The sequence below is a fragment of the Aulonocara stuartgranti genome (assembly GCF_965226115.1).
Source record: "Aulonocara stuartgranti genome assembly, chromosome: 4".
NCBI lineage: Eukaryota > Metazoa > Chordata > Actinopteri > Cichliformes > Cichlidae > Aulonocara > Aulonocara stuartgranti.
Window position 1 is genome coordinate 35,357,013 of NC_138942.1, and position 27,490 is coordinate 35,384,502.

Below are 27,490 nucleotides of genomic sequence, written 5' to 3' on the forward strand. Positions count from 1 at the left end.
GCAGAGGTTTATTTGAAGAGTTTCAGTCAGGTTTCAGAGCTCATCACAGCACAGAAACAGCTTTAGTGAAGGTTACAAATGATCTTCTTATGGCCTCTGACAGTGGACTCATCTCTGTGCTTGTCCTGCTAGACCTCAGTGCAGCGTTCGATACTGTCGACCATAATATCCTATTAGAGCGATTAGAACATGCTGTAGGTATTACAGGTACTGCACTGCAGTGGTTTGTATCATATCTATCTAATAGACTCCAGTTTGTGCATGTAAATGGAGAGTCCTCTTCACACACTGAGGTTAATTATGGAGTTCCACAGGGTTCAGTGCTAGGACCAATTCTGTTTACATTATACATGCTTCCCTTAGGCAGCATCATTAGAAGACATATTAGTATTTAGTATTTAGTATTTATTTATTTATTGTCATTGTCAAGAACAATGAAATTGCGTTTGGGGCTTCCATACAACCCAAAAAAAGAAGAAAATAATAAATACCCCTTAAAACCCAAGTGTACATATTTAACCCAGTGTGACTCCATAGCATACATTTACACTGCTATGCAGATGACACCCAGCTCTATCTGTCCATGAAGCCAGATAACACACACCAATGAGTTAAACTGCAGGAATGTCTTAAAGACATAAAGACCTGGATGGCCGCTAACTTTCTGCTTCTTAATTCAGATCAAACTGAGGTTTTTGTACTCGGCCCTGAAAATCTTAGAAATATGGTATCTAACCAGATTCTTACTCTGGATGGCATTACCTTGGCCTCCAGTAACACTGTGAGGAACCTTGGAGTCATTTTTGACCAGGACATGTCCTTCAATGCACATATTAAACAAATATGTAAGACTGCGTTCTTCCATTTGTGCAACATCTCTAAAATTAGAAATATCCTGTCTCAGAGTGACGCTGAAAAACTAGTTCATGCATTTATTACTTCCAGGCTGGACGACTGTAATTCATTATTATCAGGAAGTCCTAAAAACTCCCTGAAAAGCCTTCAGCTGATCCAAAATGCTGCAGCAAGAGTCCTGACAGGGACTAGAAAGAGAGAGCAGATTTCTCCTGTTTTGGCTTCCTGTTAAATCCAGAATTCAAAATCCTGCTCCTCACATACAAGGTCTTAAATAATCAGGCCCCATCTTATCTTAATGACCTTGTAGTACCATATCACCCTATTAGAGCACTTCGCTCTCGCTCTGCAGGCCTACTTGTTGTTCCTAGAGTATTTAAAAGTAGAATGGGAGGCAGAGCCTTCAGTTTTCAGGCCCCTCTTCTGTGGAACCAGCTTCCAGTTTGGATTCAGGAGACAGACACTATCTCTACTTTCAAGATTAGGCTTCAAACTTTCCTTTTTGCTAAAGCATATAGTTAGGGCTGGACCAGGTGACCCTGAATCCTCCCTTAGTTATGCTGCAATAGACGTAGGCTGCCGGGGGATTCCCATGATGCATTGAGTTTTTCCTTTCCAGTCACCTTTCTCACTCACTATGTGTTAACAGACCTCTCTGCATTGAATCATATCTGTTATTAATCTCTGTCTCTCTTCCACAGCATGTCTTTATCCTGTCTTCCTTCTCTCACCCCAACCGGTCGCAGCAGATGGCCCCGCCCGTCCCTGAGCCTGGTTCTGCCGGAGGTTTCTTCCTGTTAAAAGGGAGTTTTTCCTTCCCACTGTCGCCAAAGTGCTTGCTCATAGGGGGTCATATGATTGTTGAGTTTTTCTCCTTGAGGCGACTTTTGTTGTGATTAGGCGCTATATAAATAAAATTGAATTGACTTGTGTGGTGGAGATAACAGATCACTTGGTTGGATTACTGGTTGGTAATTTTTGCGTCATAGTATCTGTGTTTGGGTAATCCTTTTGGTTTTTGGCTGTTGTGGTCAACTTAGTGCTATTTACATGTTACATTTGTGTCTTCAGTGCAGGAGCTTGTGATTGTCATGTAGAATCATACATGTCATTACAGGGTTTTTTTTAAGAATTTCCAAATTGAGAGTATTTAGTTTTGCTGTGTGGTAAGATATCTGCTGATTAACTGCTCAAGTATGTCCTTGCTTGTTAATAATTGGGCACTGCAAAGATGAGAATTCTTAAAGCTTTAATGATTTTTTCTGTCCAGTCAGTCCACTTAATGGCTTGTGACCATAAATGCCTGCAGTTTGCTTCAAAGGGCATCACTGATGATAGTCTATAAAACTGAAAACTACTTCTTCCCATTTTTTTTATAAAACAGCCTAGGAACTAGATTAATCTTAGTGTGTGGAGAGGTGTGTCCATTTACATACACAAATTGGAATCTGTTAGATATGACAGGACTTACAGGTACTGTGCTGTAGTGGTTTAATACCTACAGCATACTCTTATCTCTTTAATAAAACATTATAGTCAACAATATCGAATGCTCCGCCTCTGGACTCTGTCATCCTACTGGAAGAAGTCAATGCTGATGAGCAATGAAAGTGAGACCTGCACAGGTGCGATTGGTTGGAATGGCCTGCTGGATCGGAACCTGAGTGTGGTTTTTTTTGTTAAGAGGCTTCACTGCAAACCACAGTTTGTCTATAATAAACACTGTGTTTGAACATAAGAGAGCCCATAAGTGCACGTGGCACTAGGACATTGTAGGCCGCAGGTCAGTGATACATTTTGTAATCATATCATTGGATCTGCGGCAGTATGCTCTGGACATTCGGTCGAAGAGAGGTGCTGAGCTGTCAACTGACCTGGTGGTGAGTTGGATCAGGTAAACATCTAGTGAGAGTGTGCTGGGAAGACCGGGCAGAGGTCCCGGTCTGAGAGATCTTCAACTCCCACCTCCGGCTGAGCTTTGACAGCATTCCGAGAGAGACTGGGGAACAATGAGTCCAAATGGACCATGTTCAGAACCTCCATTCCTGAAGCTATGCCCACAAGGTTGTTGGTGCATGTTGTGGTGGTAACCCCGAAACAAGATGGTGGACACCAGAGGTGAAGGGAAACGTCAGACTGAAGGAGGATTCTTATCGGGCTTGGTTAGCCTGTGGGACTTCTGAGGCAGCTGATAGGTACCGACAGGGCAAGCGGAAGGCGGCTCAGGCAGTGGCTGAAGCAAAAACCTGGGTGTGGGAGGAGTTTGGCGATGCCATGAAAAAAGACTTTCAGACTGCCTCAAAGAGATTCGTGTAAACCGTCAGTTGACTCAGGAGAGGAAAGCGGTCTTCTACCTGCACCGTGCGTAGTGCCAGCGGAGCACTGCTGACTAAGGGTATTGTTGGGCGGTGGAAGGGATACTTGATACACCTCCCTAATCTCACCGGCACATCTTCTGTAAAGGAAGGAGGATGAGGGGGACGACTCTTCTATCACCGGGGTGAGGTCACTGATGCAGTTAAACAACTATTAGGTGTGTTTGGTGTATTTGCAGTTAGTGAGCTGCTCTCTCTTTTTGACTTACGTTTTACTTTATAAACCAACGCTTGAGTTTTGTTGGTTTCCTTAAATGGTGATAGCGGCTTGTCCGTCTCTTTTAGTTGAATATTAATAGGAACTTTAATAAAACTCTTTAATTTAACCATTTTACCTCTTTCTCCTTTTTCTGACCAGGACACATTTTGTTATTCCCTCCCCCCCTCATCGCCTAGACCCCTTTTAGGGGAACGTAACAGGGGGGGTGGCACCTCAAGCAGAAGAGATTGAAGGACACGCCCACACAGGCACCTTCAGGAGGAGGCCCTGCAAGGGCCGTAACAGGTGGAAGAGTTTTGCCCCGAGTTCCTGAAGGCTCTGGATATTGAAGATCTGTCTTAGCTCACATGCCAATGTTTAATGGAGATCAGGGGCAGTAGCTCTGGATTGGCAGACCGGGGTGGTGATTCCCATCTTCAAGAAATAGGACTGCTGGGTATGCTAAAACTAAAGAGGGATCGCACTCTTCAGCTTCCCTGGGAAAATGCCACGGTGCTGGAAAGGAGAGTCGAATCTCTGATAGAGGAGGAACAATGCATGTCCTGGTCGTAGAACACTGGACCAGCTGTTTATCCTCCCCATGATACTTCAAGATTCAGATTCAAGATTCATTATTTGTCACATGCATAGTTATACAAGTACAACACACAGTGAAATGTATCCTGACACTCCTCGACTGTGCAAAAGGGGAGAGAAGAACATTATACATTAGGTGAATATATACATGGGGGACATTGTGTGCAGCAAGTAGGTGAATTCTGTACAGTAAGTAAGTAGCATTTTATGCAGTAAGTATTATGTGCAGTAGTAGTACTTGAAGGTGCATAGGAGTTTGTCCAACCAGTCTGGCTGTGTTTTGTGAACTTTGAGAAGCCATTCGACCTTGTCCCTCAGTGTGTCCTGTGGGAGGTGCTTCAACAGTATGGGGTGTCTGGCCCATTGCTACAGGCCATTCGATCATGTACATCCATTACAAGAGCTTGGTTCAAATAACTGGCAATGTTGGACTCCTTTCTGGTGGGTGCTGGACTCTGCCAGTAGTAATGGGATTTCCGTCTCTTTTTGGAAAACCGGCTCAGCTCACTAAAAAGAGCCGGCTCTTTCAGCTCCCAACCAGCTCTTGAGGGTGTTTTGTTGCTTTAATTGATTTATTGTCAACAATAATATAAAATTATGCACAAAAGGAATTACTGATGTAAAAAAAAAAAAGTGGTTTTAATTATATATGTTTATAAATATATGCGGTGGCTCCTAGAGAAAGCACGTACAAACTCCAAAGCACATTTCTAGCGTTAACTGAACTTCCAAAACAGAACTACCTAGATCACTTAAATTACACAATTGAAAGCATATGTGTATGGTTTGTGTATTTATACACAAGCACTCATATGTAGCGAGTAAAAGCCACCGAGTAACCGCTAAGGGCCTCTATACTACTCGTGCAAACTTTCAGGCCCAAAGCTCTTACAGGAACGAGCCCAGAATAAACGGGACAAGAGGGTCAAATATCAGTCAGATACGTTAAAATTTATTATTTTAAAAGAAAACAAAGGGTTTGCAAAAGGCCTAAAACATCAAAATGGAAAAGGTCACTAACGACCACAATATAGTCTTATTGGTGCAACCTGCCAGCAATGCAACTTTCACCTGTGGGCTTGCTCTCCCTTGGCGGTCCCAGATGCTCGTTGCTTTAAAAGAAACAAATCCACCCCAAATAAATACAAGCCTGTGATGGACCAAGCAGTGAAAGAAACTTAAAGTCCAAAAAAATGATTTTTTTAATTTAACCCAAAAAACATAATTGGTTAACTCATGCAAAAAGAATCAAAATCTTGGGCTCATAAAAGAGGTCAAAATAACAAAACTCTACTCAAAGTTGACAACACAACTGATAACTCAAACAAACTGACCTAACTTAAGGAGACAAAGGGGAAACTTAAATAGTGGCTGATCAGCCCACAAAAACAGGAGAAGGGGTAAAACACACAAAACCTAACTAAACCTAACATAATGAACTCCAATTCCCCCCCATGGTCCCGAGTTATGGCATGAACCAATTTGCAGTCTTCCTTTAAAGCTCGCTCCGCCCCTTTTCCACCTCTTGGCTCCTTAATCAAGGGACTGGAACAGCTGCAACTAGTGATGGCCAAATGAAGCTTTCCGAAGCACTGAAGCTTGTATTGAAAAACGGTTCATTACTCGAAGCTTTTCAACACAGTCCTCTCCGGTGACATCTGGTGGTGAAAATTTTGAAGAGCAGCTTGAATCTGCAAAATAAAACGGACTGCTCAATCATCACTGCTCACTCAAGAGTGGAGTTCTCTCTGATATTGGGCCACCGTTCCGTTGCTTTGAACATGTAATTGGTTTTGTTTTCTCGATTGGGGGGCTGAAAAAAATGTAATGCGTATTTGCGTAATACATTTTGATCAATAAACTTTCCCTATTTAAACATGCACTATGGTGGCCTTTCTCTGCTCATAACTCCTTGATGTTGGTAAATACAATAAGTGAGCAATATATATAATATACATATGAGAATGCACAGCACATTATGGAGTATGCCCCTGCTGTGAAGTCCTGCCTCCATCTACTTGTCGTTTAATCACTGGACAGGTTCATACAAAATATTAGATTAGGCCAATTGTCCTATACATATTTTTGACCTAGGGGTGGGATTGATTGTGAACTGGAAAGGGAAAATGCTTAGGGAGCTGAGTACGGCTGCATCGTCACTGATTTGTAGAATCATTTTGATTCGATACAGGATCCGATTCAATTTGATTGGAATCTGGAAAGTTTTGCCTCAGTCAGAAATATTACAATTCTGATCATTTAACAGTATATATCCATAATTTCGTATCTATTAAAAGAAAGCTGACACATGTGAGACTTAATTAGAGATGTAAACAGAGAGTTATGAAACCTGCAGCTGCAGAAGCCAGCGAAGCAAAAAAGAGGCAAACACAGCGCGGACCCGCCGACACACCAAAATCTGACTCTGACGCGTCGGGTCCGCGCTCTGTGTTTACGTTTGTATGCAGAATCCGTAAACCTGCTCCCAGTTACTGTTTTAGCTGCATGGTGTTTGACGACATGTTGTGAGGTTTAACCTGAGATGCTGGCGTTTCAGGCATAATAACGTTAATTTACAAATCGACACGGGATTTTAATGAATCAATATCACTTTATTCAATTTAGCATGGATTGTAATCAGAAAAGCATAGTCAAAACCCACCCCTAATCAAGAACTTGCAAAGTAAAAACATGATCAATGTAAGGTAGCCCTTTTGTTATTTACATTTAAAAAGAGGATTAGTGTTACTGTGCGCTGGCTGAGTCTGTTTCTTTTCTTAGAAATAGTTTCTCCTGCCCTGGAGAAAATCCACTTGCATGGAACAGAAGAGGCTGTGGAGTGCAGGAACTACACTGCAAGCTGGTAGATATGCAGGTATTCCTGGGTCCTGCAGACTATCACCTAAAAACAATAAACAAAATGATTTTCTAAACTGTAGCAATGTAATGTACGTATAGTGTCAAATACATTTTTGTAGTCTTCATTAGCTTTAATTCACATGGAAGTGTTCCTAAAGTCATATGCTGTAATGATATTTACATTATGAAAACATGATTTTGGACATTTCAAGTTTTTCACTTCGGCAGATAAAATGAATTGAGCAAAATCAACTCAAAATATTCCCACACGCCAGAACGTCCTCTCTTCCTCGCTGGCTCCATATCTGTCAGTGGAATGATCACCTCTTCGCTATCTGTCACCATCAACACACTCCACGAATCCCGTGGATGATTCACTTCCTTATATCTGTTTGAATCAGGTACCGAAGCAGTTAAGTGCGTAATGAAGCTTCGGACGTCACTGGTCACGTGACTTTTGCCAAACGAAGCAAGCCTCGACACAGTGCTTCTGAACCAGTGTGTTGTTTTTTTCGACACACGCTCCGGAGCGTCAGCTTCAAGCGGGCCATCACTACCTGCAACTAAGGTAACTCAGAAAACAAAAGATTAATCATACATAACAGTGTAAACTAAAATGTGCGCACTTATTTTAGAATGCAGTGTTATGTGGATATGTGAATGAATTCTAAACCAAAACCAGTTATTTGTCCTGTAAATTAATTCCTATATTTAAAGAAAGACAAATGTGAATGCAATGTTACTTATAAGTCTCTACACTAACATGGTGGGTATTACCACTGTGTGGCTGTAAGTGCAGCCATCACAGAGCCCAACAGAACACTTATTGCATGCACTCGCAAATCCACACAGAGCACCTCTAAAAGACCTAATTCCCCTAAAGTAAGAGCCCAGCTCAGGGATTGCACACTGCCCGACTAATATTGCACCAGCCCACTGAAAATAAAAACAAACCCAGCATAAAAAACAAACAGTTTTAAAAGGTGACCCTACTCTAAAACCAACCTGGGAGAAAAATGCAACGAAAAAGAGAAGGAGGAAAAAACTGACAAATTCACATGTGCAGCCTGTCCTGCAGGAGGCAATACAATATAAATTAGATTGTAGCGCATAAATATACTTTTTTTTATGTCAAATATATTAAGTTAACATACCTCCAGCAGACAACTGTGTTTGCTGCACACCTGGCTTGTCTTCTAAAATCACTACTAGAAACATAAAATACAATAAACATCAAATACATTTCAACGAATTTAAAAAAGCACTAAAAGAAAAACAGCCTGTACCTCGAACCTCTGCTGTGGAGGTTTAAAACAACCGTTTGTGTAGAAGACAAAACTTCTCAGGCTCTTCACCTGCTCACACAACCATTGTTCACAGCCGCTCGTCAGTACAAATGAGAGAAGAAGAGCACCTGCTGCTACTTCCTCTTTTATACCCTCCCTTGGAGCCTCTGGGTCCTAAAGCCTTCCCATTACATATATTCAAATAATTAAAAAAAAAAAAAAAGTTCATTTACCTGTTGTCACTACCCGATCCGTACCGGAAACCCGATCGGTACCCCGCATGCGCGAAAGGTTTCTACTTCCGGTCGTAGCGTTTTACGATAGTTATGGGTCAGAGTATCTGTTAAAATGTTAAGAATAACAAGTATATCTTAAAATGTTTGCAATAATGAAGCATTTCAGTACAATGTAGACAAAAACGAAAAATAAAAAAGTTACGGATCAGGACTCTCCGATCCTTACTGCGCATGTGTAAAGTCTGACCATACAAATCGGGTCTACCCGATCCGTACCGCGCATGTGCAGATGTTTTCTTCTTCTTCTGTTCGTTTAATGGCAGTTTACTCCCCAGTGTACGAGGATACCGCCACCTGCTGACGGAGCGAATAAACCCTATTATAAACTGAATTATCATCATTACAAACGTGTGTTAAATCTGATTTAGCGAAAGTCGAGTGTGTTTATGCTCATCTGTGAGGAGAGGATTGTTGGAATAGTGATGATGATGTGCGCTATCACTGTCAATTGTCAGTAAACACTTAATCTGGCTGATGAATCTACACGTGAGATATTACAAAGTCTGCATTATTAACTCTGTAATTAGGCGCCATTCTTCTTATTTTACGGCGCTGCTGCTCAATCGGGGGACGCTCTCTGTTGAGGAGAAAAGCATGAATTTCTTTGTATACGGATTATCCATTGTTTAAATGTCCCGGGCAGTCGAAAAGGAGGCAGAGCTGTTGAGAAATGCTAGGAGCTAACTGGGCGCTAACCGCATCATTCAAATATATTGAATGTCGCAATGTTGGCAAAGAGAGGAAGTGACGTAAGATTTGCGCATGCGGGGTACCGATCGGGTTTCCGGTACGGATCGGGTAGTGACACCTGTTACTACTGTCACACACCAAATCCGGTCGTGAGTGGAGAGAAAGATGGCGGAATAAGCGGTTGTACAATCTGCGGGTCTGATTAAGAAACGTGATTTTGATGTCCTGTAAAATACTTTACTGACAAACTGTTACTCCAAAGGAAGTAGAACGCAAGCGAAACCCCCTGGAAGTTACTTTGACAGACCTTCAGGCAGACACAAAGATAAACTTAGAGCGATAAAAATGGCTAACCCCAAGCTAACAGGTAGCCTCTCCGACCATGATTACAACCTTGCTGCTATGCGGGAAGCATGTGAGGATGAAGATATAGAAGAGATGGAACTTCAGAAAGAGATCGGAAGACCCATAGGTGACCACACTCCGTTACCAAGTCCCAATCCCAAAAAAATGAAAAGCAAAATAACTGAGAAGCAGGTGAGCATCGAGAATGTATATGAAGTTTTACTTGGCTTCACAAAGAGATGCGAGGAAAGGTTTGATTCGCTTGAAAAGAAGTTGGAAGCCTTCGAACAACGCATTGAAGTAAATACACAGGCGACCCAAAAAAACAGAGAGGAAATTGACAAGCTGAAGACGAAGGTGGAGTCGCTGATGAAGGAAAACAAAGAATTAAAGGAGAGCTGTCGGGAGAGTGCACGTTACCGCAGAAGATGGGACCTCAGAATTTTGGGTCTGACAGAGAAGGACAACGAGAATACACGTGAAACAGTGATCGGCATTCTAACAAGAGTGGTTCCTGTATCAGTGGAAAAACTGCAGCTCATGGTTGATACAGTACACCGACTGGGGAAGAAAGACAATGCAGTGAGCAACAAGGTGCCAAGACCAATCATCATACAGTTCAGCATGAGGACGGCAAGGGATGAAGTATGGAGGAAATCCAAAGAGGCCAGGGTCTGCAAAGAACTGAACATAAAATTTAAAGAAGACTTCTCCAAAGAAGACCGTGAAGCTCGGATCAAGCTGTGGCCCAAGGTGCAGGAAGCTCGAAACAACGGCAAAAGAGCATTCCTAAAGGAGGGTTATGCAATAATAGACGGTAAAAGGATCGATCTGTGAGATGCACTTGAAGAAGTCGCTACAAGTTAACCATAAAATGTGGGTATGTCTGTGTGTATATATATGTTTATATATACATATCTGTTAAAAATACACAAATAAAAAATAGGAGAGGGTCAAAAAGCAAAGCCGTAGTTAAACGTGGGCTATCCAGAGCTAAAATTGCCGCATATATAAAGGGGTAGTACTGTGATAGGGTCGGAGTACTGTTATGATTACATGGGTAGGACACTAGGCTTATTCCTGCTTCAAGCACTTTTTTTTTCTTCTAGTAAGTGCCAAGGAAGCCGTTACTGTTCTTGTTTTGTATTTTGTTCTTGCGTTTTTGTTTTTTCTTTATCTTATAGATGGCTGTTCTATTAAGTTCCTTAAATGTTCGAGGCTTAAAAAACAATGTCAAACGTAAGGCCATGTTTTTATTCTGCAAGGAAATTAAGGCAAACATTTTGTTTTTACAAGAAACACATTCTGGTAAGGAAGAGGAAACATTTTGGAAACATCAATGGGGAGATAGTATTCTTTATTCACATGGTACTACTCACTCAGCAGGAGTTATGATCTTATTCAACAAATTTGCAGGGAGAGTTATTGATCATAAAAGCGACGGAATGGGGCATTGGATCATGGTGTTGGTAGAAGTCTGTGAACAGAAAATTATTCTTATTAACGTGTATGGATACAATAACAGGTCGCTAAATAGAAATATGATGTCTAACTTAAGTAAATTAATTGCAAAGTGGAGTACTACATATGGTTCTACCCAGGTGATAACTGGAGGCGATTTTAACCTGGCTCCTAACTCATGGCTTGACAGACAACCACAAAGAGGAAATCAACCAGAACACGATAGCATTACTTGTGACTTTTGTACGACAACCAATATGATCGATTATTGGAGGATGACAAACCCAAATACGAAGAAATATACTTGGTTTAGTCCATCAAATAAAAACGTATGTTCAAGATTAGATTATTGGCTTGTCTCCCAAACAGTATCATCATATGTTACGAAATGTGAGACCCAGTCAACCCCACTTACTGATCATTGTCTGATAAGTCTCTTATTATCTCTACGTAAACAACAAAGATCTGACAACATATGGAAATTTAACAATAGTTTATTACAAAACGAAGACTTCTGTAAACAAGTTAAAGAACTTAAATCAGAAATTAACAATATGAGCATGACTAATGTCAGTAAATGGGAATGGTTTAAATATAGTGTGAAACAATTAGCTATAGAAACGGGAAAGAAAGTGTCTGCCCTACGCGTATGTGAACAGAAAAATCTAATTGAACAAATTCATTTATTATGTGGTAAACCCTGTATGACTGCGGAAGAGTCAGAACGCTTACAATCTTTACAAAATAAGCTAGATGAGGTGTACTTGATTAAAGCTAAAGGAGCATATGTAAGGTCTAGAGCCAAGTGGATTGAACATGGAGAAAAAAATTCATCTTATTTCTATAGTCTAGAGAAGCGTAGACAAACAAAGAAAAAAATAACTAAATTGAGTAAGGATGGTACTATAATTGAGGAACCAAATAAAATAAGTGAGGAAATTAACATGTTTTATAGTAATCTGTATAAATCAAGAACTGAAAAAGAAAATGCAGATATCTTTTTTGATATGATTAAAGATCAGGTTAAAAAATTGGAAGAGGATGATAAAACATGGTTAGAAGAAGATTTGAAAATATCCGAATTAGATACAGCTCTAAAACAAATGAAAAATGGAAAATCGCCTGGAATTGATGGTTTAACGATTGAATTTTATAAAACCTTTTGGCAAGACATTAAAGATTTGTTATTTAATGGCTTTTTGGATTGTTTAAAAAATGAAGAACTATCCCCAACAATGAAAACAGGATTAATAACCTTATTACCCAAACCAAACAAAGATTTACAAATGCTAGACAATTGGAGACCCATAACACTTTTATGTAACGACTACAAATTATTAGCCTTAGTATATGCAAATAGGCTTAAAAGCGTCTTAACCAAATTGATTGATGAGTGCCAATCAGCGTTTATTAAAGGAAGGCAGAGTCATAATAACATAAGATTAATATTAGATATGATTGACTATCGATCCTTTATTAATTCAGAAAGTTTAATACTATTTATTGACTTTTTTAAAGCATTTGATTCAATAGACCATAATTTTTTATTTAGATCTTTAGAACTTTTTGGATTTGGAAACAAATTTTGCAAAGTGATCAAACTGTTCTACAAGCAAATTTATAGTTATGTTTCGCTCAATCCAGGCATAACATCTAGGATAGACATATTCTGTGGAATTCGACAGGGTTGCCCAATTTCTCCAAAATTATTTATTCTTTGCACTCAATTAATGGCTTACCTCATTGTGAACCATTCAGACATCGAAGGAATAAACATTTTTGATATTGAACTGAAAATAAGTCAGTTTGCAGACGACACAGTAATATTTTTAAAGGATAAATCAATACTCGAGAAAGCATTGAATGTCATTTCAATTTTTTCTAAAGCTTCAGGCTTGTGTCTGAACCTGAAGAAGTGTGAACTTTTGCCACTTTATGATTGCTTGGAAAATAGCATGAGGACGATTCCAGTGAAAAATGAAGTTAAGTATCTAGGCATCTATTTAGACAAAGACATCAACACTAGAGAATCAAAAAACCTAAAAGACAAAATTGATGGCATGTCCAAAACACTAAATCATTGGTTGACGAGAGATATTAAAATTTTTGGATGCAATCTATTATCCAAATCAGAGGGCGTCTCAAAGATGGTTTATCCAGCATACTCACTATACATTACCCCGAAAAGTATTTAAAAGATTAACTCTATAATCTATCAATTCATTTGGCGCAATAAAACACATTACATTAAAAAATCACAACTTGTCAAAGATTACGCTAAAGGTGGTATAAAGTCAATTGATTTTCAATCAATGGTTGGAGTTTTTAAAATAAACTGGATAAAAGCCTTCCTCTTGAAACCTGACTCCATATGGTTCCATATCCCAAAAAATATTTTCAAAAAGGTGGGAGGGTTGGATTTTCTCCTGAAATGTGGTTTTGATATATTGAAGTTGCCTGTGAAACTGTCAGAATATCATAAGCAGGTCTTGTCTTATTGGAAGATGGTGTTTGCCCATAACTTTTCACCACATTGCTCCACCTTGTGGAACAATTACAATTAATAAGAAGTCGTTGTTTATTAAAGAGTGGTTTGAAAAAAACATAATCTTTATAACAGACTTACTTGATGAAAGGGGTCAGTTTCTCTCAGTGGGTGTTTTTAATGCTAAGTTTAACATTCAGTGTTCCCTTAGAGCATAGGTGTCAAACTCTGGCCCGCGGGCCAAATTTGGCCCGCAGCCTAATTACATTTGGCCCGCGAAGCCATACCAAATTACTATTAGAGCTGGCCTACTGGTATTATACAGCTAATATATATATTGTTTAGTATTAAGCTTTGCTTGTTCCATATTCAGTTTTTCACCAAAACATGTTTGAGTCCATAAGAAAAGATTCATTCTTATATCTGGAGGAATAAATATATTTCAATAAATATTAACGTTAGCCCGCGACTTTGTTCTAGTTTTGAATTTTGGCCCACTGTGTATTTGAGTTTGACACCCCTGCCTTAGAGAATATGACAAGGTTTGTAAGGCAATCCCCTTACCTCTGTTGAGTTTGATTCAAGGTTATTTGTATTACTCTAAGGCACAAATTAGTCTACCTTCTTTACATCTAAACCAGATTCCTTTGACGGATAAAAACTGTAATAATAAAACCATGAACAAGATATTTAAAAACAAATTATTTCACGACTTTAACAGTAACACAAAACTAAAAGGGAGTAATATTAAAATAACGAACAAATATACGCACTTTTTAAAATGGCCTACCCCCCCAAAGTCAAAGAAATGCAATTTAAAATAATTAATGGATATTACCCAGCAGCTGAAATGCTTAAAAAAAGGTTTGGGTTTGAGGTAGAGCCATGTGGATTTTGTTCACAAAATGCGGAAAGTATTGATCATTTGTTTTTTTCCTGCTCAGTAACAACTGACTTCTGGCAAGATTTAGTAGACTGGTTGAGTATAAGAATAGATGGGATGACCCCACTGACTCTAACACAAGTTTTATATAATAATGGTGATCCATCTAAGGAACTGTCCATGCTACACAAGGTGGTGATAATTATGGGCAAATACCACATACACAAATGCAAATGGCAAAGTAAAAGACCTTCCCTAACTGCATTGAAAATTGAATTAAAATCCTTTTTGTCATCTTTAGAATTATTGAGGGATTCATGTAAAGAGGCTGCTTTGATATGCGACAATGGGACTCAATCTCTATCCTTTTAATGATTGTGTTTTTGGTGTACTAAGTAAGCCACATGTTCGCAGAAAGGAAACTGTTATATGTCATAAAAATGGCCTTCATATATTTATGTATATGTATATATGTGTTTTTGTTTTTTTGTTTTTTTTGGGTTTTTTTTCGTTTGGTTTCTTATTCAACCTTTTCAAGATGTTGTTGCACTAATGTTGTCTCCCAACGAGAGATTGTAATATGTGCATAAATTTAATTAAAGTATGAAAAAAAAAAAAAAGAAAAAAAAAAAATCCGGTCGTTGGTACTTCCTGGCTTGTGTAGCCACGAGGTAACCAAAGCTCAACACCGCCCCCTAGCATCCTGGAGCACTTCTGTTGTACGTGCTTTGGAGTTTGTATGTGCTTTGTCTCTAGGGGCCATCGTAAATTTACTTTTATTTATTCACTCCACATGAAATGTAATAAATAAATCATGTAATACAAAAAACAACTATTCACAATTCAACTTTTAACTATTTAAATTTTCAGCTTTTTAAACAAATTTAAAGTGAAACAACACAAAACACTACAAACCACAACACAATTAAATATAAACTATGAAAACAAAAAGAAGATGCACATTCTCTGTCATATGGACCTGCATGAATAAACTTTCTGAATCCCGTATCATCTGCAACTGAAAATAGTTGTGGGTGATTACTATACCTTTCTAATGTGACGTTGTTGTCCCTGCTCTCTCTCTCTCTCCCTCCCGCTCTGTTCCTGTGCTACTGCCAGTGTAACTACCGCCCCTCCCCCCTCTGCCCAGCGCAAAGCACAGAGAGGGTGAGAGAAAGAAAAAAGAAACACAGCTCCCAATAAGGTGCCGACTCGCGTCATTCACTTCAAAGATCCGGCTCTAACCCGTTTCGTTCGCGACCGACACATCAGTATCCGCCAGGGCCGCCCTTTGTCACTGATTCTGTTAATAATTTTTATGGACAATTCCTAGGCCAAGCCAAGTGGCAGAAGGCTTTCACTTAGTTGGTCTCAGAATCTCATCTCTGGTTTTTGCAGATGATGTGGTTCTGTTGGCTTCATCACGTGATGGCCTCCAGCTCGCACTGGAGCAGTTTGCAGCTGAGTGTGAAGTGGCAGGAATGGGGATCAGCACCTCCAAATTTGAGCGTGGTCCTCAATCGGAAAAGGGTGGAGTGCCCGCTCCAGGTCAGGGACTTTGATTTCAGCATCTTCTCTAGGTGCACTTCAACACGTGGAGTGGTGGAACTGGGGCTCCATTATCCTTTTTATAATATGTGTTTGAATAATGTTAGCAGCCAAACTTCATCACTTACTTGTTGTTGGGCAACAGACAACTGCTAAGCAACTGCAACTTGAACTGAATTCCCCTACAAGGCATGAGGTCAACAAGGGGTCATAAGAGGAGGATAGAAAAGACATCATGAATAAATTTGTATTTAAAGATTGTTTATCTTTGGCAAATATGTGATGAATCCCATTCTCAAAAGCAAGGTGTTTGAAGAAAGTGTTACGACCACTTGTATGTGTTGTCTGAACAGTGCACTTTGTTATGGTTATTTAGCTGGGCAGGGGCCCTCTGCTGGTGCGCAAATGTACAGCTCCCGAATGACTAGTTCCAGCGGGACGTCACCTAACGTCTGATCATGTCATGGTGCCTGTGCCTCACCAGCTGACCCATATTAGGCAACATGTGGTTTTGTTGTTTTGCTCTTTCTCTCCCTCCTGCCGGGGCGGTGCTCATTACAGGCTCCCGCCCCTGACCCACCCACCTGCCATCTCCACACCCGCTGCCTATCTTCATAATCCCGAGCCCTGCTTAACATGGCAGCACTGAGCTACTCCTTGCTGGATTGTTGAGCGATCAGCATCAGTCACTCAGTAGTTGAGACTTTGAGAATCTGTGAGACGTTTTCCGTCAGTTTGCCTCTAATTGAAGTTTTTGTGCGCAGATCTTTTCCGGACCTTTCCCTGCCTGTAATCCTGTGAATGAGTGTGACCCAGTTAAGGAGTGAGGAGAGTGATTTGGAGACCTTTTGGAGCACGTTTGATCCCCTTCCCTCCCCTCACGGATCCTGGAGCCCTGGACCCCCCTTCAGCACATTGTATACTCTGTCAGTGCGCCCCAGGGTGGCTGTGGCTACAATGTAGCTGCCATCACCAGTGTGTGACTGTGTGTGTGAATGGGTGGATGACTGGATGTGTAAAGCTCTTTGGGGTCCTTAGGGACTAGTAAAGCGCTATATAAATACAGGCCATTTACCATTTATATATTATCACCTGGTGTTGTCTGTATAAATAAATTAACTGTCTTCTCTAAAAGGATTCCTGGTCTGCGCCTGAGTCCGTTAACTAATCCTGACAGATCAGCTGTCGGAACTGGGTCGCCGTGTTACGCTGGCCGGGGTCCTTCTTTTCCACCTGGTCTTCCTGCACTCCTCTTCATGTCTGGGGCCTATCTTCTCCAGTACTCAGCTGGCTTCCTTTTAATAGGTCTTTAAACAGCTGATAGGCCACCTCTGGACACACCCAAAGCTCAGCAGGTGATCTCTATCAGCTAATTTGTCCCATGCACCCAATCCACAGTGGATTAAAACATTGTCAAATAACACACTAAAAACATGCAATACAAACAGAATGAAATCATGCAAATAAAAACTACACTCATAAATAAACACTAAAATTCAGAATAAAACCAATATACAAGATAAATACAAATTTCCACTGTGTGACAATTGTCTCCTGTGGCTGCTTGGGTCTTGGGGGCAGCAAGTGCCTCATCCATGCTATGACCTGTCCCCTAGATGGGTTGTAACAAAAGAAACTACAGAAAAAGGGACAGAACTTTAGTAAAGAAATCTGGAGAAATTGCTGCGACAATAAAATCATCAAAACAGCTCCTAGAACAACAGTGTAAAAGTGTTCAATCCCCATTAGTTATGTTTTACTGGGTAACACTAAGAAAATTACTAAAGTAATATATCAGATATGTTACATCCCAGTGAGCAATAGAGGTAGTGGACATTACAAGCAGAGCAAATTTTGAAATGATACTGGGGTCAATATAACACTAGGCACAGTCCCGGCTGTTTCTGGTGTGGGAAATGTTTTCTGGGCACTACTTAAGCATGCTTTTATTAGTGAAGAATAATTTGTAACTATGAAGCATTGTCCCAAAAAGTTGATTCTGTTCATCTGGACGTAACGTTTTCAGAGGGAGAAATGTTTTGTCACTCATCCAAGTGACGTCTTTAGACTCAGCTGACTGCAGGGCTCCCCAATCTTATAAACGGACATTTGCATAATGACTGAAACTAACACCACTTATGAACAATGGGCTGGGAGGTTCATTTCTTCATCATTAATTTACAATGCTTCTAAATGAGAATACACTCCTAAAGGTGTTTGAATTCACAGACAAACTTAGCCCAGCACAGCATGAGAAGTCTAAGACCAGGAAACAGGAAATCTGTGCGTCAGAAACATCACCAAAATATGGAGAGTGTCCTAAGAGAAAAGTATGCCACACTGAGGATGGGGACAAGTGGGTTAAACATTTTGTCTGACAGACAGCTCACCCAAGCAGAGAAAAACATCCTTGCAAAAGGGTTGAACTTTGTTGTGACGCCGAGAAAAATCCCACTAGTGGAACTGATCACAGCAACTGAAACAACAGCAGACATGAAGCGGAGTAACTGCAAATGAAAGTTTCGGCTTGTCTCAGCAGTGCATCCAAAATAAGCATGGAGGAGAGGAAGGCATTCGCATCGCTTAGTAACGACAACAACACTATCATCTTTCTGCCAAACAAGGGTAGGTGCACAGCTTTGATAAACAAGAAAGACTATTGTGTTGGAGGTGTGGTCTGAGGAGGGGTGGTGCAGTGGGCTCGAGGGACAGTGCCAGGGAAACTGGTGGGGCAGCTGAAAGCCATTCAGCACATATGCTTTCACCTCATAACACAGGGGAATCTACATCATCTGTGTGGTTTACCAAAGACACATAAACAGGGTATACCAATTGTCTATATGAACAACTTGGTAAATGGTAAATGGACTGGTTCTTATATAACGCTTTTCTACTCTGAGCTCTCAAAGCACTTTATGCAGGATGGTCACCGATAACATCACCAAGTTTCTGGCTTCGATCCTCAAACCGATGATAGTCAGCTCTAAACACCACATCCAGAACACTTTTGTTCTGTACTTCATTCCACCTACTTCACATACAAGGGTCAGTTCTACAGGCAGAAACATGGGTGTGCCGTGGGCTCCCCAGTTTCACCCACTGTGGCCAATTTGTACATGGAAGAAGTGGAAAAGAGGGCTTTGCTATCCTACCCTGGAACACCACCAATCCATTGGTTCAGACATGTGGATGACACCTGGGTGAAAATCAAATCTCAGGACGTTTCACATTTCACGGATCACATTAACTCAGTGGACCGACACATCAAATTCACCAGGGAGGATATGAAAAGTGAGATTTCCATCAGTAATGGGGGACATCTAAAACCTGACCATATGTACCGTAAACCTACACATACGGATCAGTATCTAAGGTTTGACTCTCATCATCCACTGGAGCACAAACTGGGCGTCATCAGGACGCTACAACACAGAGCGAACACCATCCCCACAGACACAGCAGCCAGGGAGGCAGAAAAACATCAAGAAGGCCCTGAGTAGATGTGGTTATCCCAGCTGGACTTTTGTCAAAGCAGGAAAGGCTCCTAAAGAAAGCTCCAGCCGATCCAGGAGGGAAGGACAACCGCTGCCCACCTGTAGTGATCCCGTACATGTCAGGAGTATCGGAGCAGCGACACATTTTTTCTAAACACCGGGTCTCTGTGGCTTTTAAACCCCAAAACGCCAAAACTTGGTCCACCCCAAGGATCGGGTCCCCCGACACAAACAGAGTAACATAGTGTACGCTGTTCAGTGCAGGAGGATTGCCAGGATTTATACGTTGGGGAAACCAAACAACCTCTGGCTACAACACAGAAGAGCCACCTCGTCAGGCCAGGACTCTGCAGTCTGTTTACACCTACAGGCCAGTGGACACTCTTTCAATGATGAGGATGTAACATCCTGGACAGGGAGGAACGCTGGTTTGAGGGCGGAGTCAAGGAGGCCATTTATGTGAAAAGGGAAAGACCATCTCTGAATGGAGGAGGGGGCCTAAGGGTACATCTGTCACCATCTTACAATGCTGTGATTGCAGCCATTCCCCACCTCTGTGAATGGGACTCATGGTTATTGATCAGTGGGCTTTGATCAGTGGGCTTTGATCAGTGGGCTTTGATCAGTGGGCTTTGATCAGTGGTCGTGACAATTTGCTTATTAATTGTAAAGAAACTGACTGATTTGTGACTGGACTATCTGGTTGGTTGTACAACCTCACTGTTAGGTGCCACCAAATCTCACAGTAGTCTTTAATTCTACTTAATCCTGATCTGAATGCCACAACCTGAGAACTGTTGCTGATCACGTGGATGCTTTCATGGCCACAGTTTACCTTATTCTATGCCTATAACTACCAGAGGTGGGACCAAGTCATTGTTTTGCAAGTCTCAAGTAAGTGTCAAGTCTTTATCCTCAAGTCTCAAGTCAAGTCTCAAGTAATGTCAGGCAAGTCAGAGTCGAGTCTCAAGTCACTGGTGTAAAAGTCCGAGTCAAGTCACAAGTCTGAAACTTTGAATTTCAAGTCCTTTCGAGTCTTTAAAAAAAAAAATGAAAAAATAATGTTGCAGTTATGCTAAATGTAAATATTAGACCATGTAATTTTTAAATCTGTGTTTTTCTCAACACATGACAAAATGGTGAACTTAGAAAATATACACAAATTGTGAAATTGCACCTCTTTAAAATGCAGCTCAATTAAACCTAGCTCCAAGAATAATTTTCACCGACAGTTCTGAGATAAGCTGCATGTTATTCTTGGATGCGGTTGTAGGACCAGCTTTAAAATCGCATGACAAAAATATCATACACATTAAAAAAAAACTGCATCACCAACGTAGCCTGGAAAACATTTGCTAGTTAGATGAAGTCAGCTATCTCATCGTAGCATATTTATATGCATATTTATAATCATACGGTTCTTGGTGTGAGTGCATACACTCATGAAGTTTAGTAACTTCAGGTCACTGCAACAAGCCCAGGTACAGTTTACCGCCGGATGGGTGCAGGACCTTGAAATGCACCGTGTAGAAAGTAAAGACCATCGTACGTATCATAAGTTTACCAGTCTCACAAATCGTCGTCATAAATACACATTCATTAACCGTTTATTAACAGAGGTGTGGACTCGAGTCACATGACTTGGACTCGAGTCAGACTCGAGTCATTAATTTTATGACTTTAGACTTGACTTGAAAAAATGTTCTAAGACTTGTGACTTGACTTGGACTTTTACACCAATGACTTGGGACTTGAATTGGACTTGAACCGGTTTACTTGAAAAGACTTGATATTTTACCCCAAATATAAAATTTAACATGCATATTATATAGAGATTGAAAATGTGATGTCATTCACGGGTAGAACCGCAAAGGATTCTGGGAACTCGTGGCAAGAGGTACTAGCGCACGCAGGCTTTCAATTAAAATCAGTCACACAGCGATAAAAAGAAACACAAAAATGTCAAGAAGCTGTTGTATTATTAACTGCAATAGCCGGTCGCATGACAGCCACGGGAAGCCGACGGGTAAAGAGATCGGTTGTTATCGGATTACGTCGTTGAAGAGAAATTGTTCGAGCCATGTTTCCGAAGTAACAAAGAGGCGACGGATGGCCTGGATTGCAGCCATTCAAAGACCAAATATAACGTCCCAGAACACTCCAGCTCACAGGTTAGTCTGCTCCAAGCATTTACACGAAGGTCAGTCTGCTGTTGTAGTTAATGCGTCATTTTCATAACATAATTAGTGATATAGGTTACAAGCAAGTCTGGCGCTGAACAGAAATGGTCGCGCTATGCTCCTTTGTTTATTGTGCATAAATAGTGAATTGTCCTGACACAATATTGTGTTTCACTTCTGTTATTATGGTACACTGACAAAAACATATACTTTTATTCACAGGATAAAACAGGTTTTTTGTATCACTAATTGTCCAGTACGATTACAGCATACAGTATTATTGTCACTGCTACATTTCTGTAATGAACCAGAAATTATTTCCACTACTAATTAATTACCGTTGAGCTCAAAGGTCCTATTAATAAACGGTTAAGGAATGTGTATTTATGACGACGATTTGTGAGACTGGTAAACTTATGATACGTACGATGGTCTTTCGTTCTACACGGTGCATTTCAAGGTCCTGCACCCATCCGGCGGTAAACTGTACCTGGGCTTGTTGCAGTGACCTGAAGTTACTAAACTTCATGAGTGTGTGCACTCACTCCAAGAACCGTATGATTATAAATATGCATATAAATATGCTACGATGAGATAGCTGACTTCATCTAACTAGCAAATGTTTTCAAGGCTACGTTGGTGATGCAGTTTTTTTTTTAAATGATATTTTAAAAAAATATATCATTTATTTATGTATGATATTTTTGTCATGCGATTTCAAAGCCGGTCCTACAACCGCATCCAAGAATAACATGCATCTTATCTCAGAACTGTCGGTGAAAATTATTCTTGGAGCTAGGTTTAATTGAGCTGCATTTTAAAGAGGTGCAATTTCACAATTTGTGTATATTTTCTAAGTTCACTATTTTGTCATGTGTTGAGAAAAACACAGATTTAAAAATTACATGGTCTAATATTTACATTTAGCATAACTGCAACATGCTTTTTTTCGTTTTTTTTAATGACTCGAAAGGACTTGAAATTCAAAATTTCAGACTTGTGACTTGACTCGGACTTTTACACCAGTGACTTGAGACTCGACTCTGACTTGCCTGACATTACTTGAGACTTGACTTGAGACTTGAGGATAAAGACTTGAGACTTACTTGAGACTTGCAAAACAATGACTTGGTCCCACCTCTGTTTATTAATAGGACCTTTGAGCTCAACGGTAATTAATTAGTAGTGGAAATAATTTCTGGTAGCATCACAGAAATGTAGCAGTGACAATAATACTGTATGCTGTAATCGTACTGGACAATTAGTGATACAAAAAACCTGTTTTATCCTGTGAATAAAAGTATATGTTTTTGTCAATGTACCATAATAACAGAAGCGAAACGCAATATTGTGTCAGGACAATTCACTATTTATGCACAATAAACAAAGGAGCATAGCGCGACCATTTCTGTTCAGCGCCAGACTTGCTTGTAACCTATATCACCAATTATGTTAAGAAAAATGACGCATTAACTACAACAGCAGACTGACCTTCGTGGAAATGCTTGGAGCAGACTAACCTGTGAGCTGGAGAGTTCTGGGACGTTATATTTGATCTTTGAATGGCTGCAATCCAGTCGCGTCTTTGTTACTTCGGAAACATGGCTCGAACAATTTCTCTTCAACGACGTAATCCGATAACAACCGATCTCTTTACCCGTCGGCTTCCCGTGGCTGTCATGCGACCGGCTATTGCAGTTAATAATACAACAGCTTCTTGACATTTTTGTGTTTCTTTTTATCGCTGTGTGACTGAGTTCAATTGAAAGCCTGCGTGCGCTAGTACCTCTTGCCACGAGTTCCCAGAATCCTTTGCGGTTTTACCCGTGAATGACGTCACATTTTCAATCTCTATATAATATGCATGTTAAATTTTATATTTGGGGTGAAATATCAAGTCTTTTCAAGTAAACCGGTTCAAGTCCAATTCAAGTCCCAGGTCATTGGTGTAAAAGTCCAAGTCAAGTCACAAGTCTTAGAACATTTTTTCAAGTCAAGTCTAAAGTCATAAAATTAATGACTCGAGTCTGACTCGAGTCCAAGTCATGTGACTCGAGTCCACACCTCTGATTAAACTACCTGTGGTACTTGGAAATATGAAGAATTTTGACAGTTGTGGAAACGTAATATTTCCATGATGTGTCACATTAAATACTCACAATACACGAAAAAGTTAAATAAACCTAATAAAGTAAAAGATCAAATATGTAGAAATTGAGCTTTTCAGAGAACAAAGAAAAGTACACTGAAAGTAAAGGTAATTTTAAAAAAGAAAAATAATCTTTTATTTGATTAAACCCACAATCTTTTATCTAATTTGAGTGTGTCAGCCATTGTACAGCAATGAGAGAAAAATGGAGAAAACATATATCAGTTAAATAGAAATGCACAACATTTGTACAAAACGGGAATGGAAACAACTTTGTGAAAACAGACATTACTGTCAATGTTCAAAATGTTAGACGACACTAACGAATGATTCAGAGAAACATGGGACATACTGTTTGAAATTTAGTTATAAAAAATAATAACAGCACATACTAGTTTAACACAATATTTGGAGTAACTTTTCTTCATTCACGCTGTAACCAGTTAATTTAATTTCTTTGAATCACCTTGTTGTTGAATTGTGCTATACAAATAAACTTGCCTTGCCTTGCATTGTACTGGTTAGAGAACCTATAATGTACGGGGAAACAGTGGAGCTAATGTTAGATGAAGCAGCAGTGTCATAAACACAGCTAGGCTGGTTCCAAAGGTTAGTCACTAAGGCTTGCTATCAGCATGCGTGGAAACAAGAAGACCAGCTGCCAGTTACACCTTTTTTCCCCACAGTCCTGTTTTGTTCAGGAAAAACACTCCACTAGCGTAACATTCTGGCTACTGCTAAATCCTAGCTCATAATATGTACAGTAATCATGATCACTGTCTGTATTAAGAGTCACCGTATAAGTGGCCTGAACCAAGAGCCTGATTCAAACAAATTTACAGCAGGAGCTGCTTCTGCTTGATATTGATTGGCTGGTCTATCCATAGTCTTTATTTTCTACTCAGATGTTCAGGAGTGAGAGCCTCCAGATCATCAGTGATTCATTCTGCATATTAATATCTATATTATCCCAATCTATGATCTTCCTGTAAGTCCAACCATGTGGGTTTTTTTGTTTGCTGCAATTAAACCTGACCACTTTTTTCAAATATATCTATATTTAATATGTCACATTAGAGGGCATAACACTAGTTAAAATCCTGACTCACAACAAGAAAGTCCTGGGTTCAAATGCAGTCTGGGGCCTTTCTCTCCTGTGCTTGTACAGCTTCCTCCCACAGTCCAAACACATGCATGGGTTAGGTTAACTGTGACTCTAGACTGACTGTGGCTGTCAAACTGAATGGTTGTGTGTCTCTTTGTGTTAGCCCTGTGACGCACTGACAACCTCTCCAGGGTGTACACTGCCTCCGAGAGCTCCTGTTATACTTAAATTAATAAATGGAAGCGGATGGATGGATGTCATATTATTATTCACAGATCAGAAGATATATTAACATGGACACAAAAAAAGATTTATTTTTTTATATGAACAACTTTGAAGATGAGACGTGGAAACTTAAACACATTTTTCTACCTCTGTGTACTAAACCTGACATCATCACACCATGAATGGGAGTGAATTATAATAAAAACTTCATCATTCAAATTTCAAAAACTATGCAGACATCACATTTTTATGAATACTTTCTCATCAAAACAAAGAATAAAGAGGCTTTGCAGTAGCTGGAGTCACTGAAGATGGCTTAGGGCTCTGTATGTCTGTAGTCTCTATTGGGAAGAAAATGAATAAAGTATTAGTTTGAGTTGACAAGTAGTACACAAAGAGTGTGTTTTATTATGCTGCAGCAGTTATTATGTGGAGGGAGAGGTTACAGGGAAGTTTCAGGTAAGCCTGCTATTGTTTAAACTAAGGGCTTGTCTTTCAGTGACCAGTCAACTGTAGTTAATGATTATGCAGTGATAAGAGTTTCACTGCCACAGTTACAGCCATTTTTTTTTTACTTCTGCTTTTAAAGTCCATCAAAAAAAAAAAAAAGCTATACCCGGCTAGACAGAAACCTGTCTTTTGTTGTACCATTACCCTTACGTAAAGCATCTGTGAAGGTCATTTATGCGACTAATCCAGGGATCATTGCACAGATTTGAAAAAAGGACTTCTAGTCCAAAATGTAATATGTTTTGTATTTATCAAATAGCACTAACTGGGTATCTTTAAAAAAAAAAAAATTTGGGATGAAGATGTAAATTGAATGCTATGACGTCAGCTGAACACCTACAGAAGATTTGGGACAAGCTTAGTGCTTTAAAAAAGCTGATTTTCTCACATTTTTGTAAATGAGAAACTAACAAAAAATGTATCCCTGCCTGTCCCCAACACACACGCACTGTGAGGAGTAGCCCAGTGTCGCTAATCTGTTGGAAAAACGTGATCAAAGGGCTAAAGGTATTAAACCCATTTTCTGTGTGTTGTTTCTTATACGATTTGAACTTTTGCCATCTTTGTCGTTGCTCAATATCGTTTCAGTTAGTTTCCGCTATTCAAAGTCTTGGTTTTACGTTTATTTCCTTTGACTAATTTACTGTTTTTTACTGACTACAATAACTGGGCCTGTGTGCGCTGCACTGTGAGCCAGGCCTCACCTGTACGCCAGGCCTCACCTGTACCCGTCATTATGCAGGTGATGTCTCTGTAGCGGTGTGGGGCATCTCTACGCCACAGTCTGCTATTGAGGAGGTAGCAGTCTGTGTGGTATTGCCCATCGTTGCCATGGCTACGGTCACCCGCTCCGGCGGTGACACAGGTGGCCCCGAGGCTGACCTGGGCATGCGGGCCGTATGGGACGGTTCTCCGTTCCTGCGGAACGAGTTTCGGATGCCGGTGGACACGCGGCTGGAGAGGCGCCTCACGGCGCCGCTGATGCCCCCGAGTCCGCCCTTGTTCTTTTTCAGTAACCCCACATCATCCTCCAGCTCTGACGGGGGCACTTCGATGTTCCCAGAATACCAGAACACCCACCAGATGAGGCTGAGGAAGATGACGATGGCGCCCGCGTAGATGAGCAGGTCGTAGAAAAACACGTCGACAAACACGCCGAGGAGGAGCACGGCCAGTCCCACAATGTCAAACACCACCGCGAGCCAGAAGCAGCACACACAGCGACCCAGACCCCGATAGGCCGGCTCCATGTCCCATAAAGAGAAGTCGGTCCCCACGACGCCAGTTTATTTCCCGTCGTCTCTGTGCCGCGGCATTGAGCGCGGCTCCAATGTGAGCCAGGTGTGGCGTCCTGTCCGCTCAGGTGCGCTGCCCCTGAGAGGAGGGGCTGTAGACGCTACCTGACGGCTGCGCTCATGTGCGTTTATGATGAGCGTTTATAAGGGTGTAGCTTACTGGACCCAGACTTCGGACGTTACAGTGCAGGTATGACTCATTAAACGTGAATATGAGAGCGGCTTTATAAACTGAGAGGCCAGCATTAATAAACTACAAAAAAAAAAAAAAAAAAAACTACAGATGACCTGACCAATGCCGCCTTCGCCATCTTGTTTTTAGGACTGGCCATCAGAAAAAAAGCACAATTGCAATATTTCAAAATCGATTAAGAAGATAATTTATATTTATGGGTGAATCATCCCTCTGTCTCCCTTAACCATAGTGTGCTGCTACTTTTAGCTGCCCTCTTGCCACAAAGGGGTAGCCACAGCAATTAGCTCCATATGTTTGAGTTTTATGCAAGAGACCCTTCCTGACACAACCCCAAAGGGTACTTGTGTCTCTGTCTAGAACTAAACCAACAACCTTTTGCTTGAGTAGATTTCAGTGCAATGGGTAAAAGTTTTCTCCCACCTAGTCTTTGCACTTGTTTGCACATGTTAAACATGTC

General features: G+C 40.5%; 1 protein-coding gene and 1 long non-coding RNA gene across 3 annotated transcripts; both read right to left on the reverse strand.

The window, feature by feature from the left end:
* Window positions 1-5,074: 5,074 nt before the first annotated feature.
* On the reverse strand, window positions 5,075-8,380 carry LOC309704549. The gene is made up of 3 exons (XR_014276285.1): window positions 8,172-8,380; window positions 6,752-8,093; window positions 5,075-5,717 (listed from the first exon to the last, which is right to left on the reverse strand). It is a non-coding gene; the product is annotated as an uncharacterized lncRNA (long non-coding RNA).
* Window positions 8,381-24,210: 15,830 nt separating this feature from the next.
* LOC309705434 (transmembrane protein 238) lies at window positions 24,211-27,053 on the reverse strand. Of its 2 annotated transcripts, none has more exons than XM_082531256.1 (2): window positions 26,265-27,053; window positions 24,211-25,373 (listed from the first exon to the last, which is right to left on the reverse strand). In XM_082531256.1, exon 1 carries the CDS (start codon window positions 26,790-26,792, stop codon window positions 26,277-26,279), a length of 516 nt encoding a protein of 171 aa, XP_082387382.1. In that variant the 5' UTR covers window positions 26,793-27,053; the 3' UTR covers window positions 24,211-25,373; window positions 26,265-26,276. The 2 variants fall into 2 exon arrangements, with proteins under 2 accessions (XP_082387382.1, XP_082387381.1); XM_082531255.1 differs by having other exon boundaries at window positions 26,247-27,053.
* Between the last annotated feature and the right edge of the window lie 437 nt (window positions 27,054-27,490).

Coding starts and splice junctions, on each gene's coding strand:
- LOC309705434 (XM_082531256.1), bottom strand. CDS start 26,792: ATGGAGCCGGCCTATCGGGGTCTGGGTCGCTGTGTGTGCTGCTTCTGG.